Below are 16302 nucleotides of genomic sequence, written 5' to 3'. Positions count from 1 at the left end.
TAATAGATATTAGAGCCTTCATGTCAATCATGAATATTTGCTTACATTTTCCTTTTTCTTGTTTTGCTTGTCATATATATCCGAAACAAGCCTTCGCATATTAGAGCCTTTATATCAACCATGAATACCTTGCTCTATTTTGTTTTATAACTTTTGCTTGCCACTTTGAGTCCCACATAAACTAACAAGCTTCAACACAATATTAGAGCCTTCATACTACACATGAATACCTTGTTCTTCCATTTTTCTTTCTCATTCTAGCTTGTCACATATAATGATTGTCAATGGGACATACACATATGCTTGCAATGCATGAGCTATATCATTCCACAAATTAAATACCTGCTCATAATCTCATACAAATGAGTTAGTCCTTTAATCGTATTGTCAATCAATACACCAAAACCCACTAGGGGCCTAGATGATCTTTTAGAGCGGCGCTGAAGGGAGGAGGTACTTATCTCGGCGAGTGTAGTAGGAATGGGGCGAGGGCCGATAGGCGCCGACAGGATGGCACGACCTCCGGTGACTGCTCCGACGAGATAGCCTCGGCATCAGCCAGGAGAGGGAGGGGCGCAGGCGCGTACGGGAGCGGCACGTCACCGCATAGTATAGAGAGGAGGGAGCGCACACGCGTCTGCAGTAGAGTGGCGAAGCATGCTGTGCGCTCTTGGTGGACGGGATGGAACACTCAGGTGAGGGGGTGACGATCGATTGCCTATGGCTGGAGAGCTCCATGACCCTATCTACCATCCTCTTCGTTTCTTTTTTTTCTCTCAGGTACTTCTGATTGTCGTGGGAGTATGCTCATCGATGGCCCACCGTTCAGCGAGGATGAGAAAACAGAGGGCCGGTGTGTAGGGAGAGTAGCCGACGTGCGGCAGTCACGTCGGCGGTTGCTCTTGTGCAGACCCAGCCATGACGTCTTTTCCTTAGCCACCATGACGTCTTTTCCTTAGCCACAGCAGCTCACAGTGGGGCCAATATCGTTGCAAGGTCCACCGACCAGCAGCTCCATCCAGCCTCTGCTGAGTCTCGGCCCTTTCCCTCTCACGCTTGACCGGATGAGCGAATCCTGGCGCTGACCAGCAAGGCAGCCTTTTTGGCGTGCAATGGAGAGATGCTCCCCTGCTGGGAGCACCCGCGGGCGACCTGCAGCGCACTCCAGACGACATGGCGTGCCGGGGATTGTGCCGTACCCGCAAAACGCTCTCATGCGCAGAGGAGGCACCTCTCTCTTTGAGAAACCCGATACTACAATTACCGTTAGCGATTCACTTCAGATTCACTTCAATTCACAGTACTAGTACGTAGTAGTACGTAGCAGTAGTAGCGCTACCGCGTACGTTCGTACATTTCTCGCTTCCGTGTCCCTGGGCCTACCGGTAACACCACCGCAGTAGCTTGAGAGTACTTGCCTCCCTTGTTTACCAGCAAGCGTGCAGAGACGGAGAGTCAAACAAACATGGAAATTGACGCTGGCCCTTACTTGTAGTTTGTAGCTTAAACAAGTACGCCAATCGATTAATCGCACCAACCAACCAACCATCGACCGGAGCCGGAGGACTGCTCCTTCAATCCTCCGGGTCAAAGCTTCCCCGCGGGCAGCAACGAATGAAGCCGACACGCGGGCCCGCGCCTCCTTTTGCCACGCTGGACCGCGGCCCCACCTGTCAACTTCCCCGCCCCCGGTAACTGCACGCGCGACGGACAGGTTCAACTTTTCGGTCGAATTTCGCCGAAATTTCGGTGTTTTTTTTCGTTTTTGCTAGTTACCGGGAAGAGAAATTTCGGTATTTTTCGGTATTTTTCGTTTTCAAATTTAAAAATTCAAAAATATTTATAAAAAATTCGAAAAAATATGATAAAAAACTAGGTGTTCTTCTGAGCAAATAGGACTAGAACACACTCAAATCTAAGATCATTTGCTAGGCTAAAATTGCATTTTAGTTGAAAAACAAGGTTATTTGTAGTCTAATGAGGTAGAATTTATAGCTTTTTAGTATCCGACGCAGCTTGGCATTTCTCCAGACCCCTCCTCGCTCTATACAAATTACATTTTAGGAATTCTATATACAAATTGAATCAAAAAAAATTCAAACACTGTCACATGAATTGATAACCAATTCAAATCATGTTTGTCCTGGATTTAAAACAACTTTCAATTGGATCAACCAATGTCCCTAAAATTTAATAGGCATATCCGTAATAACAAGAATAATAAAAGTCTAGTTGAGACCTAAGAGAGAAAATGAAAGTTGTCACATGAAATGACAAGACTTTTAATTGGTAGTTTTTGAAATAATTAAATAACTTTCAAACCATTGCTCAAATGAAAAAGTTCCTGAAACAAAAGTTGTAGATCTCGAAAAAATGAACAAAATTGGTATTCAAAAGTTTTTCATTTGACCTCCGAAACAGTACAAAAATCACAACGGACATCATTTTCCGGTCGAAATCACCGAAATTTCGGTCCAAATCACCGAAATTTCGGTCGGAATTCACCGAAATTTCATTTTTTGAATTTGAATTCTCTTTCCGTTCGGAATTAACGAAATTCTGTGAAATTTCGGTCGAAATTCGGTAGAAAAACGAAAAGGTGAACCCTGGCGACGGACCCCGCCGCCGGAACCCAACCGCCCCGCACTGCCTGACGTGCGTGCCCACCTGCTGCTGGTCCCCGCTCGTCAGCCTCTGAACCCCGTGTGCCCGCCCGCCCCTTTTCCCGGTTTGCGCCAAACCAGACGCCATATGCTGCTGGTTGGCTTCTCCGTTTCCAGTTACTGCAAGCAGGTTTTACGCTTGCTCGATTTGTTCTCGTTACTGGTCGTCAATCACGATGCCCCTTCACAAATTCCGGATCGAAAGTGACCGAGCGCCTTGCTTGCTCGGCTGTCACAGAACGCTGTCGAGCGAGAAACCAATTCAACTCAAAGCAACACAGCATTCGGCAAAATCTCCTAGATTTCCAACTGGAGTACGTAACCAAGTTCCATCCACTTCTTCAACACAAGTTTAGACACAATCATTGTGTTCGGCTGGTGGTTTAGCCTCCAGCGCTACAGTATTTCCCTCTCACATCCCTCCAGCTCCAGCCTCTAACCACCAGCCAGATAACAGTATTTTTCTCTCACAGCATTCTAACTCCAGCCTCCAGCTCCAGCCTGCAGAACGCAGTGAATCACTAGTAGTGCTGACAGGACTCGACACCCAACCACTAGCACTTGATTCATGCTACGCTCGCGCCCGCTCACAAGCGAGCAGTCACCCGTACAAAAAAGCTAGACAGATGACGTCGCAACACAACGCGCAGACGGCACATGAACAGTAACACCAGCCACCACTACACAAGTAGGCTCTTTTAAGCAGAAGCACAGGCCTCATTGGCACCACCGCTAATCCACGGCCTTGTTTGGTTAAAATCACGAAAACTTTTGCACAAAAAGACGAATGCATGCATGAAGTATTAAACGAAGTTTATTTGCAATACCTTTTTAGGAATGGGTGTAATTTTTCGAGACGAATCTAATGAGCCAAGTTTCATCATGATTGGCTACAGTGATGCTACAGTAACCGCGCTCAATCATCCTCTAATCGTATGGTCAAAGACCTCATTAGCTAGAGCAACTGCTACAGTACCGCAGTTGTGGAGGTAATTTTGTAATTAGACTTTATTTAATACCACTAATTAGTGGTCAAAGCTTCATTTCTCTCTCATCAAAACTTTTCTACACTCTAACCAAACATGGCCCACCATTCAAATGGGATTAAAAAACATGGTTAGGGAGCTCGGAAAGGATAAACAAATAGAGGAAGCAGCGGAGTCGCAGGCAGTGAGCTCGCTTCTCCTGCTGCCCGCTGTGCTCCCGTCGCTTTCCCCATCCCATCCCACCACCCAGATGCGATTCCGTCCCCGCCGCCGCGCCTAGCCGCGCCGAGCCGCCCCCGCCGCCGCAATGGCGAGCGCGTCGGAGGACGAGGCCGCCTCGGAGCGCTGCTGCGGCAGCTACAGCCCCAGCGCCGACGTCAGCGAGTCCGAAACCTCCAGCGACTGCTCCGCGCCCACCACCCGCCGCTTCGCATCCTCCTCCTCCGCGTCCGCCACCGTCTCCCGCCTCGCCTCCTCGTCTTCGTCGCTCCCGACCCCGGCGTCCGCCGCCGCCTTCTACCTCTCCAAGCCGGCCTCCGACCTCTCAGGTGAGCCTCCCCGCCCCCGCCCCCGTTTGCGTAGATCTCACTCCAAAAATCTCCTCTCTTTGCTTGTTCTTTCCTCTCACAGCGAGTTCTTGTTCTTGCCTCCCTACTGTTTCCGTGGCCCAGAGATCGACATGATGAAGGAGCGGTTCGCGAAGCTCCTGCTCGGCGAGGACATGTCCGGCAGCGGCAAGGGCGTCTGCACCGCGCTCGCCATCTCCAACGCCATCACCAACCTCTCCGGTACGCTCCCGGCCGGCCGCGGCGCTAGCCCTTGACCCGCATTCCCTCGATTTCTGATGGTTTCTTGGGTGCCTTCCCCGATGCGTGCCCAGCCACCGTCTTCGGCGAGCTGTGGAGGCTGGAGCCGCTCGCGCCGGCGAGGAAGGCCATGTGGACGCGGGAGATGGAGTGGCTGCTCTCCGTCGCCGACTCCATCGTCGAGCTCACACCCTCCATCCAGGAGCTCCCCGAGGGCGGCGGCCAGTTTGAGGTCATGGTGCCGCGCCCGCGCAGCGACCTCTACATGAACCTCCCCGCGCTCAAGAAGCTCGACGCCATGCTCCTCGCCATGATTGACGGCTTCAAGGAGACGGAGTTCTGGTACGTCGACAGGGGGATTGTGGTCGAGGACAGCGGGGGCCCGTTCCCTTCGTCTTCTTGTGGGCGGCCGTCGGTGCGGCAGGAGGAGAAGTGGTGGTTGCCGTGCCCACGGGTGCCGCCCAAGGGGCTGTCCGAGGATGCGAGGAGGAAGCTCCAGCAGAGCAGGGATTGTGCGAACCAGATACTGAAGGCGGCCATGGCGATTAACAGCGATGTGCTGGCCGAGATGGAGATCCCAGAAGTCTACCTCGAGACATTACCAAAGGTAAAACTCTTCCAACTATAGATTTACCGGTAGTGGTACTAGCTATATATCTTGCTATTCATGTGGTGTGCTTGCAACAGTGCACTTCAATAGCTGGTTGAAAAAAAAGACCAATGCATAAAATCCCTGTGAAAGGGACCGCTCACTCCCCACCATACTTGCTTAAATGCAGAGCTCAGTTATTGTGATTTAGTACAGTATATGTCGAGTGGAAGTGCTGGGCATCAGTCTTTGCAACTTTGGTTAAATGCAACTTTGCATCAGTCTCTTTAGCTATTCTTGCTTCAAGATTCTAACCCAATTTGTTCCAATGCAAGTCCGTAGCACTTCCCGTTATTATTGTTATGAAGAGTCAATTCATGCCTAGTGGAATTTGATATGGAAGAGCTGAAGCAGCCATAACTATATTTCCTCTTAGATCTAAACATGTCATGACCTGCATGGTTATCAATCCTTCTGTTGAAGGCTTGAATGTGTCTAGTCTAATCACCTTATTCTTAGTATGGCAAAAGCAGATTCTTGGGTAATATGATGGATTCTCTTATGTTAAAAGTTCTCTGCGCTTTTTTAGATCAACTTGGTTCAGTGCCATATTTCATTTTCAGCAAGATGTTTAATGAGCATTCCATAAACAAAATATGAGTCTGGCAAGTGATTGAAGTCAAGTCATGTAAAACTGCAGAAAATCAGGTGAACAAACTCTGGGCTTAGCAGGTGAAGAACAAAACTATAAATGAGTTTAAGATTGATGTCACTGCAGATATTAAAGCATTTCTTTCCCCCTTTGTTTATGCTGGGTGTACCTGTCATGCAAACTTAGGTCAATGCTACATCTTGCTTGATCATGTAACTGCTCTAGTCACTTCTTGTAGTAAGTCGTAGTCTTTTGAAAGTATAAGCATCTTTACAATGCATCTGTTTTATTTAATACGAATGTGTATATTAGACTGTCAATGAACTTTCTGAAAATGAACCTTCTTCAAGTCACTGCTGACATCTCTACTCTGCATTTTGTCTGGAAATAATGCATATTTTTCTTTTGCCCAAAATAGCCTCATTTCCAGTAATGTTGAACTGGATATTTCCATTTGTTCCAGCATTTATAATATCTTATCTTTTCTGCAGAGTGGTAAATCTTGCTTGGGTGAGATAATTTACCGATACATAACAGCCGAGCAATTCTCACCGGAATGCCTCCTAGACTGCTTGGACCTGTCATCTGAGCACCACACACTTGAAGTAGCTAACAGAATTGAGGCTGCCATCCATGTATGGAGATTGAAAGGACAAAAGAAGTTGACGCCTCAAGCGAAATCAAAGAAATCTTGGGGTAGAAAAGTAAAGGGTCTTGTTGGAGATAAGGAAAAGAGCCACGTTTTGTCTGAAAGAGCTGATGGTCTATTGCAGAGTTTAAGATTGAGATACCCTGGTCTGCCACAAACTTCCCTCGACATGAACAAGATCCAGTATAACAAGGTAATGCTTATTCGAATACAACTAATTATCTACTGATTATCAGATCAGAAGCATGCAAGTACTTGTGTTGCTATAAGTAGTCTATTTCTTCTTCAAATCCACTAATCGAAACATCCACCATGGTTTTTGAATGCTTTTCCAGGATGTTGGCCAATCCATACTTGAAAGTTACTCGAGGGTTCTGGAGAGCTTGGCATTTAACATAATTGCAAGAATTGACGATGTGATTTATGTTGATGATGCAACAAAGAAATCTGCTGCTGCCGAGTCTGTTTCTATCTTTAATCGCGGAGTAGGCGTACCAGTTCAGAAGCGAATCTCACCAAGTCCATTCTCAATCCAGAATACACCTTACGCCTCTCCATTTGCGACGCCCACTTTCTGCTCCTCCACCCCAGTTACAGGCAGTCCTGGAAGAGTACAGCCCCCTTTAAACAAAAACAGTCTAGGAAAACAGGAAATCAAAGTTGAAAAGCTATTTTCTGGCGATCTAGAGAAAGTATGGACATATGCCGGAAACCTGAGCGCTAGGAAAGATGCAGGCGATGCTCCTGAGAGGGACTGAAGGGGCGGCGAAGGAAGGTCGCCAGGCATCAACAGATGCTGTTATGGTCGGTAGCTAGATTTTCCCTGTACAGAAGCAGCATGAGTCATTTTTTGTGCTTTTTTAGCAAGCCAATGATTGTGTATTTCTCTACTTACAATGAATGGATTGGCATCTGATCTGAACAGAACAACTTGTAGCTCCAGCAGTTAGTTTTCTGGGTTAGTTCTTTGCGCTTGTTCATGTTTATATTGCAAGGCAGCGGCAAGTGACTGAATTCCTGTTCCTGCCGCTGCTGCCTTTTTTTGTCGCTGAAGGTGTTCAACAATTACCTTCAGTTGCAGTGGAATGTATGCTGATCATGTATTCTGATGCCTGATACTCTGCTGCCTATTAGTGATTGTATATGCGTCTAATGAAATTGATCTGGCCCTCTTTAGTCCTTAATTGTGTTGAGGGTGTGACTGACTGGTCTTGGCTGCAGCTATACCTGTATTCAGATCTGATCTATGTACCAAATGACAAAAAGACTATTTCCTTTTCATTGCGGGTAGTCAAATCCAGTTGGCAAGTTAGAATTCTGTTTTTTTTTTTGCACGTCGGAAACTGAGTCCAGGTTCTGCATGGATGAAGGAAAGGACTTCTTGTTCCAGGTTCTTACGGCAACGTTACCAAACCCTCTCAAGATGAATGCAGCATGCTTCAACCGCAAATATACCAAGCCGCATTCGTCTCCGATCACCTTATCCGGAGCAGCATCTTTCTTCTCCCTGCACGGCAAGTCGCAACTGGACGTTGCGCAGCATAAGTAGTTGCACTTGCACCGGTCTTGCGCCAGCCACGTACTTCTACCTCGGTAAGCAAAATTTGACAGCAACCACGCACAGAACACAAGGAAAGCGCCGTTGCTCTACAGAGATCAAGCAGGGCGGCCGGCAATGGCGTCCGCGACAGCGGCGAAGGACGCGACGCCGGCGCCGACCGCTCGCGGCCCGCAGCTGAAGCTGCTGGTGGACAAGCGGTCGCAGCGCGTGCTGTATGCGGAGGCGCGCAAGGACGCGGTGGACTTCCTGATCGGCCTGCTGCGCGTGCCCGCGGGCCTCGCGGCGCGCGCGCTCGCCAAGCACGGCGAGCGCGCGCCGGGCTCCCTGGGCTCGCTCTACGCCGGGGCGCGTGACCTGGACGACGCGTTCTTCGCCTCCGCGCCCCCGGACCGCGATGCGCTCCTCAGCCCTGTGCTCTCCTCCGCCACGGTCAAGCTGCTGCTCGGCGAGGGCGCGCTCCCGCCGCCGCCGCCGCCTCCCCCGCCGCCGCGGTACTTCCGGTGCGGCGGCAACATGTACGGGTCCTCGTGCCGCGGGAACCCGACGAACGTGACGGGCGTGTCGGGGACGCCGTGCCCCGTGTGCCGGCAGCCGATGACCGTGGAGATGCAGTGGGCGCCCGGGGACGCGCACGGCCGGCTGGCGCGGGCGCGGGAGGCCAGCGGGGAGGACGCCGGCGGGTACGTGAAGGAGGTGGTGACCTACCTGGTGATGGACGACCTCACCGTCGCGCCCATGTCCACCATCTCCGCCATCATGCTGCTCAAGAAGTTCAGCGTCAAGGACTGCTCCGCGTTGGAGGAGATGACCGTTGAGCTCGGCACAAAAGAGGTGATCGCACTAATACCACTTCTAAGTCGCAGGGCATGTCTCCGACGACGAGCTCTGAACTTTTTGATCGATGTGCAGGCCGTCATGCTGCTAAAGGCGTCGCTGCAGTCGTCGACGGCGCTGACGGATGTCTTCAGCGGCGGCGTCTCCATCGACAGGATTGATGGTTAATCAGTGTGTGCTCGAATGGGGTCTCATACATCGTATATAGCCGTCGGTGTCAATTTGTACATAAGTCATGAGAACAAATCACAGCGACAACGACCTACAACTCCATGGATATACTTATACAGGACTATTATAATTTGAAAAAAAAAGTCCCGAGACAATGCTGCAAAATTAAATGATCAGGGCACGATGCATGAATGCTGACATGCTTTAAGAACATGCTCACACTCACCAACTATTCGCGTGGATGCACACCATATGTGCGTACAGGTTTCGACCATATACATCGATGAAAAAAAAACTACTTTAGCAACCTACTCCCTCCGTTCTAAATTATAGGTCGTTTTGAAAAATCTAGATGCATAATTTTTGCTATGCATATAAATAAACATTATGTCTAGATACATGACAAAATCTATGTATCTATATTTGCTAAAACTACCTATAATTTAAAACGGAGGGAATAACTTCACACGATGAAAAGGATGTAAAACAAAAAGAGATGGCCACTGCCTTTAAACCCATATAATCTATCAAGGACCAGGAAGTCATTTGTACATTGTTTAGGTTAGATCGTTTCACCTCATGTTTGCTTGTGAGTGGATGGATCCATATTTTGTTTTGGTTTAAAAGATTGTTTGTTCCTCCCGTCTATGGATTTATTTACTCCTAGAAAATTAGAGGCTTGGAGCGGTGTCACTTTCACACTGTCATACGTGGGAACCGCCTGTCCGCAGTTGGGCCCACTTCTCAGCCTCCCATTTACACCGCGTCCAGTCCTGTCGACTGTCAGTGCCCGGCGCCCTCCTCGCGGACCAGCCGCTGCCGTCCAGGAACGGAAACGACGATGGCGGAGGCGACGCCGACGAGGGTGTTCGTGTACGGCACCCTGAAGCGCGGGTTCCCCAATCACCCCCTCCTCGTCGCCTGCGCTTCCCCCTTCGTCGGAGCCGCCTCCACAGCCGCCCCAGCCTCCCTCGTCATCGGCCCCTACTCGGTCCCTTTCCTCCTCCCCACCCCTTCCTCCTCTTCATCCGGCCGCGTCGTCGCCGGCGAGCTCTACGCCCCATCCCCCGCCGCTCTCGCCGAGCTCGACGCCTTGGAGGCAAGCGCCTCGCCTCCTTAGATCCGCCCTCCCTACATACTCCGCAGGTTTGGTTTCCCCCGTTTCAGTCTTCACTTCGTCGCAGGGCACCCACATCGGCGCCTACGAGCGCCGCCCGATCACCGTCGTGGCTGATGGATCCGGCGAGGTGGTGGAGGCGGAGGCGTACTTCGCGCACCCGAGCTACGCGGAGGCGCTCTGGCGGCGCTGCGGCGGTGAGGCGGCCGAGATCGGGGAGTACACCGCGGACCATGCCGCCAGGTACGTCCCAATTAATGAGCGCGCTGCCGGCGCCGCTGGGCTCATGGAGGCCGTCCATAGGTTCCTCGCCACTGCCCACGACAGTTGACTTGGTGTTCATGGATGGATACCTGAATCTGTCACCTGTTGTTTCCTAGTGCTTTGGTTGCAGCTCTTGCTTGGTGGAGTCTGTGATGAATCTCCAAAATATATTCATGATGCAAATTTGCTGACAATACTTATGTGCTATGCAATACAATTGTTGTATTCAGAATGACTCAGTCCAAGTTTTTTTTGCATAAATTAATCAAGGTTTGCAAAAGTATAGAACTATAGATCGTATACAATATTGGGATGTGAACCATTAAGTTTATCCAACGCAACCAATTCTAATATCCTGAATTCTTTTGTGCTTTTATCCAAATGTATACTTGGTATCAGGATTTGCACTGACTTATTGACTCACAGTCGTTGATCCTACAGAAAACCTGTTGATGATCTTTTAGCTGTTAGTGAGTCCTTGACAGATGCTAGCTAACTCATGCACTACTTAATGCAAAATACATCCTTGCATTTGCATTCTCAAATGAAATGCTTAGGTACCACAAATTGAAGAACATCATGATCTTGGTGTTAGTTGAGAAACTGATGAATGGCGTCCACAACTAGAAGTAGCGGGGAGGTACTTGCACATGTGTCTTTTTTCTTTTTTAGTGATGGTCATGTTCCATTTAAATGTTCAGAATTCTGAATGAAGAAATGTTCCTGAACCCGAGATAAATGATAATTTGGATGAATTGCTTGTAAGAGAAGTTAGACTGCAGAGCTGGAGAGGCACATAGCAGCACAGTCAGGACTGTTCTCGTTAGCAGAATTCAAATCGCTGCGGTCCTCTGGCTAGATGGGTTCAGACATCGGAGCATTGCTGCTCACTGTTTTCGGCAAGCCGAAATCTGTTTCCTTGTCGGACTGGGCTAGCAGTCTGGGAAGTCGCCGAGAAAAAGTTTAGGGCCAACTTATACTCCGAGTGAAGCTCTGTGATGTTACTGTACAGGGGCAACAACCAGGAGTGATTTACTCCGAGAATAAGTTTTTTTTTTGTTGAGGATTTTGCAGACATACCACGGGATCAAAAGCCAAATGGCAATTACCACTACCTATTTTAGCTGGCGATGTCAGGTGGCTCCTGGCCGCACCTGCCATGTGTCATTGAGCTACCCTGTGCTAAAAGAGCAAACTGAGATTTGACTCTGGTATGTTTGCAAATTTCTCTCTTCTTTTTACGTGCAGGAGAGCACAAATGTGTCGACGGCAGAATGATCGTTAGATCGTAGAAGGAAAATAATTTATTGGGCCGAGAGAGAACAAAACAAATGTGTCGTACGCGCGGATAGAGTTATTGTACGTAGTAGAAAGGAATTGTGTTGGCCTGTTGGGCCAGTACAGCCCACCTCATACCTGTGTTTGGGCTGGGCTCGAATGTACTAGGCACTAGTACAGTAGAGTAGCTGGACTGGTCAGGACAGGAGAAATCCCCGGTGTTGCGAGTTTGCGACGACACTCCCAAGACGACGGCGAGACAAGTGGGGAAGGAAGGGGATCGCCATGGCGGCGTCGCCGCAGCAGCAAGGCCAAGGCGCCCAGGGCGGCTCCGGCGGCGGCGGGTGGTCTCCCGAGCAATTCTGGTCGCTGCTGGACAAGGCGGACCGCCGCTTCGCCCGGGTGCGCGACCTCCCCCTCCTCGGCCGCCAGGAGCCCGACGCGTTCGCCAAGGCCTTCCGCGCCTACACCCAGCTCTGGCGGATGCAGCAGGAGCACCGCCACCGCCTCCTCGACGCCGGCCTCCGCCGCTGGCAGGTCAGCGAGATCGCCGCCCGCATCGCCCACCTCTACTACGCCCAGTACCAGCGGACCGCCGACACCGCGCTCCTCTCCGAGGCGTTCGTCTTCTACCACGCCGTCCTCGACCGCGCATACTTCCTCGACGCCGACCACCACCTCACCCCGGCCAAGCACCTCCGCTTCCTCGCAAGGTTCCTCCTTGTCGCTCTCCTCCTCGCCAGGCGCGCCCACACCGTCCCTCGCCTTGCCGCAGACATCCGTGCGCTCCTCGAAGACTCCAAAAAGTCATTCCAGGTGCGCGCTAGTATAATTCCGCACTCGAATGCAATTGATCTACTTAATTTAGTGATCGATTTTTATTCAACTCGGTCTCTTGCAACTCATGCTGCACTGCGCAGGAAGCCGAATACAAGGAGTGGAAGCATGTCGCGCAAGAGATCTTTAGGTTTCTGCGAGCTGACTCGCCATTTATGAACATGAGGCCGCTCAGGTACAGCTACGCATTCGATCTGCCTCCGGACAAGCTTCCTACGGTGCCGCCTACTGTCAAGAAGCGAGGCCTTGTCTTAAGTGATGCCATACTATGCAGCTACTACCCCAACGAGGTAATGCTTACCCATCTTCCTCACACACATCTAATTATGCTTATGCTTCATTGTTCTTTTTTTTAAAGAAAAATAAAGTACTGAAGAAACAAACATGATCACTATGGTTCATCCAGGTCAAATTTACAGACCTCTCCATAGATGTATTCAGAATGCTTCAATGCCTCGAATGGGAATCATGTGGTTCATTTGCGCTAAACAATGGTTACAGTGCCCACGATGAAAGTGGACAAAATCAGCCCAATCTCCTGAAGGATCTGAGAGATGCCGCACTGCCTCCAAATCCACTTAAGACGATTCTCAATCGCCCTTCGGTGACACATTTCTTAACGGTAGGTTCATCTTTCAGTTTTTCTTTCTCAATTGTTACTGCCTTCTGAGTGTATGCAATATTTGATGTTATTTGTCCACCATTGTAAACACTATGTATCTGTTATCCAGTAGTATGCTTATCAGTCGATTGCAATCTGAATAAAAGAAAATTACTATGCTCGTCATCATATTTGACAGAAATCTATCGGAGCACTTAATCATGCATTCAAAATTCATTGTAAATCATGCATTCAAAATTCATTGTAACTTGTGTAACAGCTAATCTGTTTTGCTTGTATTAATATGGGATTGGCTAGTTTAAGGATTAAAAATTGGAATGGGCTAGTGTAACTGATCTTAATTATCAGATGAGGAAGCATGATCATGAGGACAGCTGTTTAATTACTCCACTTTCTTGTGATTTTTTATGCACGGTATTCCTCCACTTTGCTGGTGCACCTTTTGTGCACCCTTTAGTTCATGGCATGGGTAGTGGCAAACTTTTGGAGAGAGTGTTACAACACAGAAGCTTGAACATAAAACTTAAGTTGATCTGTGTTCATGATTCTTTTGGGTGGACTGATTCAGCGTTGGGAAAAAGAGTAGTATGCAGCCATTATTGTTCGATAATTTATAATCATATAAAATAGTGAACTTATTTTTCTAAAATGTTTGTTTAAATCCAGGTCCTGGCCACAAAATGCGAGGAGCTCCCGTCGAATGGTATCATGTTAATATATCTTTCAGCTGCAGGTTAGTGCTACAGGTCTGTTTTCTTAAATGTTGTCAGTAATGTACTTTGTATGGGCATTTCAGTTAGCATTCAAATATCTTTCAGGAGAGATGGGAACTTCTGGATGTTGTCCTGATACTGCTGAAAAGGTTGTGAGCAACTTCAGCAAATTTGATATATCCAGTACTAGCCATACCAGTTCAAAGGAAGACAAAGAACCTTGCATATGGTTAGGCTGCCGGGAGACTGAGGGTAATTTTTTTTATTCAAGTTGCCTTTTTCTGACTTCGATTATATCCTTTTCAATGAGAAGTATATTGTTTGACATGTATGAAACATCTAGGTTCAAAGTGCATATACCCCGGTGATCTAATCCCATTTACAAGAAGACCCCTATTTTTGGTGATTGACAGTTGCATCAGCTATGCATTCAAGGCAGGTTTGTTTAATCTTTTCCCCCTCCCTAGTCCTGAGCAACCACTATCTCGCCAGTAAGGGCTGGAGATTTTTTTTAATTCTTTTCTTAATGGACTATCCATTGACATTAGCCTAACTCAATCTGTTTGGTACTATATGACTGGATATCCAGTAGTACTGTACAAAATAGTGTAGTTTTTTTTAGGGTAAAACACAAGTGCTCATGTCATATACAAATAAATAGATTATGTGTAGAATTTTGATGTTTTATTCAGATTTGAAGTTTTTTTTCTCAATTCTGTTCTATCTCAAAACATGTAACTGGTTAGTTGTCCAAATATGATCTGTGGTTTTTATTTCCATCTTGACAGGGCAGTGGCTTCTGTGCCCTTATTTTATTATGGAACTGTAAGCTTTGTGTAATGTTGCTCTAATTTATCTTTTCATTCCATTTCTTGCTAAATATTCGGATAGTACCTTCTCTTATATACTCTGGATGTCTAGCATCTACTGTTAATCATAATTGTCCTTTATAATCACAGTCTCTTCATGGCATTGAAAGGGGGGAGACAGCTGCCATGTTACTTTCACCAAGTTCCCGATCTTCTGCTGCGGGATTCAGTGGTGATTCTACTCGTCACACTGGTAGTCAGTTTAGTATGTTCCTCACAGCTCCATTGCAAGCCTTTTGCCTTCTGATCGGCAATAGTGGGACAGACACCAACAGGGTACTTATTTTTAACAATGTTAACAAATTTCTTCAGTCGTTAGGGTGTCTTTAAAAGGCTTGACATGGAATTTTGCAGGATGCATACAACAAAGCTGAGGAGTTATTATCATTGTCCCTAAATGAATGGGCCACCACTTTAGTTGCATCATCTTCACTTCATCCTGTTTGGGTTGAAGTTTTAGGCGATCCACTCCTGAGACGGCTGCTTTTGAGGTGAGCTTTTCAAATCTTTGTTGCTAGTCAATAGTCATTCTCAACACCAAAACTGAGGTGCTTTTTGTCTGGAACAATGGATGGTTGATTTTGAGCTGCCTTTGCTATACAAACATCACTATACTGGGCTCGCTTGTATAGTTTACATTCTGGAATGTTAAGCTGATCTTCCAATAATCTGCTGATTGTATCTTCTTGGCTGAAAGCTCAATTCGATTGTTTGTGCAGGTTTATCTTCTGCCGAGCAACCCTTTCCCTGTTCAAACCAACAAGCGGCAAGGCAGAATTCCTCCCGACCTGTATGCCTCCTCTGCCCGAGTCAGTTGATGCAGAGAGCATGCTCTCCCAAAGCTGCATGATGCGGCTCGCATCATACTTTGGCGCTGCTAGCCAGTTCGCATTTGCTGAGATTACCACATGGCCTGATGCCGACGCTGAGGAAGCCGGTGTCACCAGCTCATATGGCAGTGTCAGCAAAGATGTCCCTGATTCACACCCGGCAACATCGATTTGATGGACGATTAGGCATCGGCATCGGCGCTAGTTGATCTGTAGCTAATTATTGCTGTGTCGGGCGTGCTCTTCTTCTGCTTGTTTTATGTTCCAGTCATCTGCAGAAGCGGTTCCATTTTGTAACTACCGGGTGCCCCTTCATGCTTGGTTTTACACATCAAGCAGAAGTAGGACTGGCTTTGTTTTTCTTTTTACTGTATTTTTTAGTCACTGGAAGACTATGATATTTACCGAGTTTGGAAACGTGGAGGGGCTTGAGAAGATTGGAGGTTTGAATCGCTTAAAGTCAATTGTTGCACAGGTATACAGACATTTCATATGTAATATTGTGCCTGTATGCACATGGGAACACAAGCCATTAAGCCAAAGCTGTGCTCGACTGATTGCCCAGCATCATCCGCTCCCGCGCCTCTCTGGAAGCTGGAGCTCGGGTTTGGACAGGCGCTCTGTGCAAATCCCCTGGGCCCGGCAAACGGACACGGTCATCGCCATCGGTGCGAACCATGTCCGGACTTCATCCAGCACATGGGTAATTGAGCAGATGTTTCAGTTAAGCGTGATGGATGAAAAAAGACCGCTAGATACTACATTTTTTTTGCCAATTACATGTAGCTGGTGTTCTAGCGCCTTAGATGTTAGCTGACCTCCAGTCCCGAGGGATGTAAAGGAGCTGATAATGAAGACACT

The 16302-nt window shown here is 48.1% G+C and overlaps 4 protein-coding genes across 5 annotated transcripts; all 4 read left to right on the top strand.

The window, feature by feature from the left end:
- Positions 1-3805: 3805 nt before the first annotated feature.
- Positions 3806-7503, top strand: LOC120658235 (rop guanine nucleotide exchange factor 1-like). Its single transcript, XM_039936476.1, has 5 exons — positions 3806-4197; positions 4321-4437; positions 4530-5062; positions 6188-6538; positions 6681-7503. The coding sequence occupies exons 1-5, from the start codon at positions 3957-3959 to the stop codon at positions 7101-7103; spliced, it is 1665 nt and encodes a 554-aa protein (XP_039792410.1). The 5' UTR covers positions 3806-3956; the 3' UTR covers positions 7104-7503.
- A 415-nt stretch (positions 7504-7918) lies between these two features.
- LOC120658234 lies at positions 7919-9119 on the top strand. The gene is made up of 2 exons (XM_039936475.1): positions 7919-8737; positions 8816-9119. The coding sequence occupies exons 1-2, from the start codon at positions 8021-8023 to the stop codon at positions 8906-8908; spliced, it is 810 nt and encodes a 269-aa protein (XP_039792409.1). The 5' UTR covers positions 7919-8020; the 3' UTR covers positions 8909-9119.
- A 532-nt stretch (positions 9120-9651) lies between these two features.
- On the top strand, positions 9652-10645 carry LOC120658233 (putative gamma-glutamylcyclotransferase At3g02910). 2 transcript variants are annotated; one of them, XM_039936474.1, is made up of 3 exons: positions 9652-10010; positions 10096-10271; positions 10409-10645. In XM_039936474.1, the coding sequence occupies exons 1-3, from the start codon at positions 9753-9755 to the stop codon at positions 10443-10445; spliced, it is 471 nt and encodes a 156-aa protein (XP_039792408.1). In that variant the 5' UTR covers positions 9652-9752; the 3' UTR covers positions 10446-10645. The 2 variants fall into 2 exon arrangements, with proteins under 2 accessions (XP_039792408.1, XP_039792407.1); XM_039936473.1 differs by having other exon boundaries at positions 9657-10010; positions 10096-10645.
- Positions 10646-10804: 159 nt separating this feature from the next.
- Positions 10805-15958, top strand: LOC120658232 (protein SCAI-like). The gene is made up of 9 exons (XM_039936472.1): positions 10805-12386; positions 12491-12697; positions 12814-13029; positions 13696-13762; positions 13848-13994; positions 14086-14177; positions 14702-14887; positions 14966-15102; positions 15331-15958. The coding sequence occupies exons 1-9, from the start codon at positions 11856-11858 to the stop codon at positions 15614-15616; spliced, it is 1869 nt and encodes a 622-aa protein (XP_039792406.1). The 5' UTR covers positions 10805-11855; the 3' UTR covers positions 15617-15958.
- Positions 15959-16302: the final 344 nt, after the last annotated feature.

The sequence above is a fragment of the Panicum virgatum genome, chromosome 2N (assembly GCF_016808335.1).
Source record: "Panicum virgatum strain AP13 chromosome 2N, P.virgatum_v5, whole genome shotgun sequence".
Taxonomy (NCBI): Eukaryota; Viridiplantae; Streptophyta; class Magnoliopsida; order Poales; family Poaceae; genus Panicum; species Panicum virgatum.
This window is presented reverse-complemented; position numbering and strand designations above follow the sequence as displayed.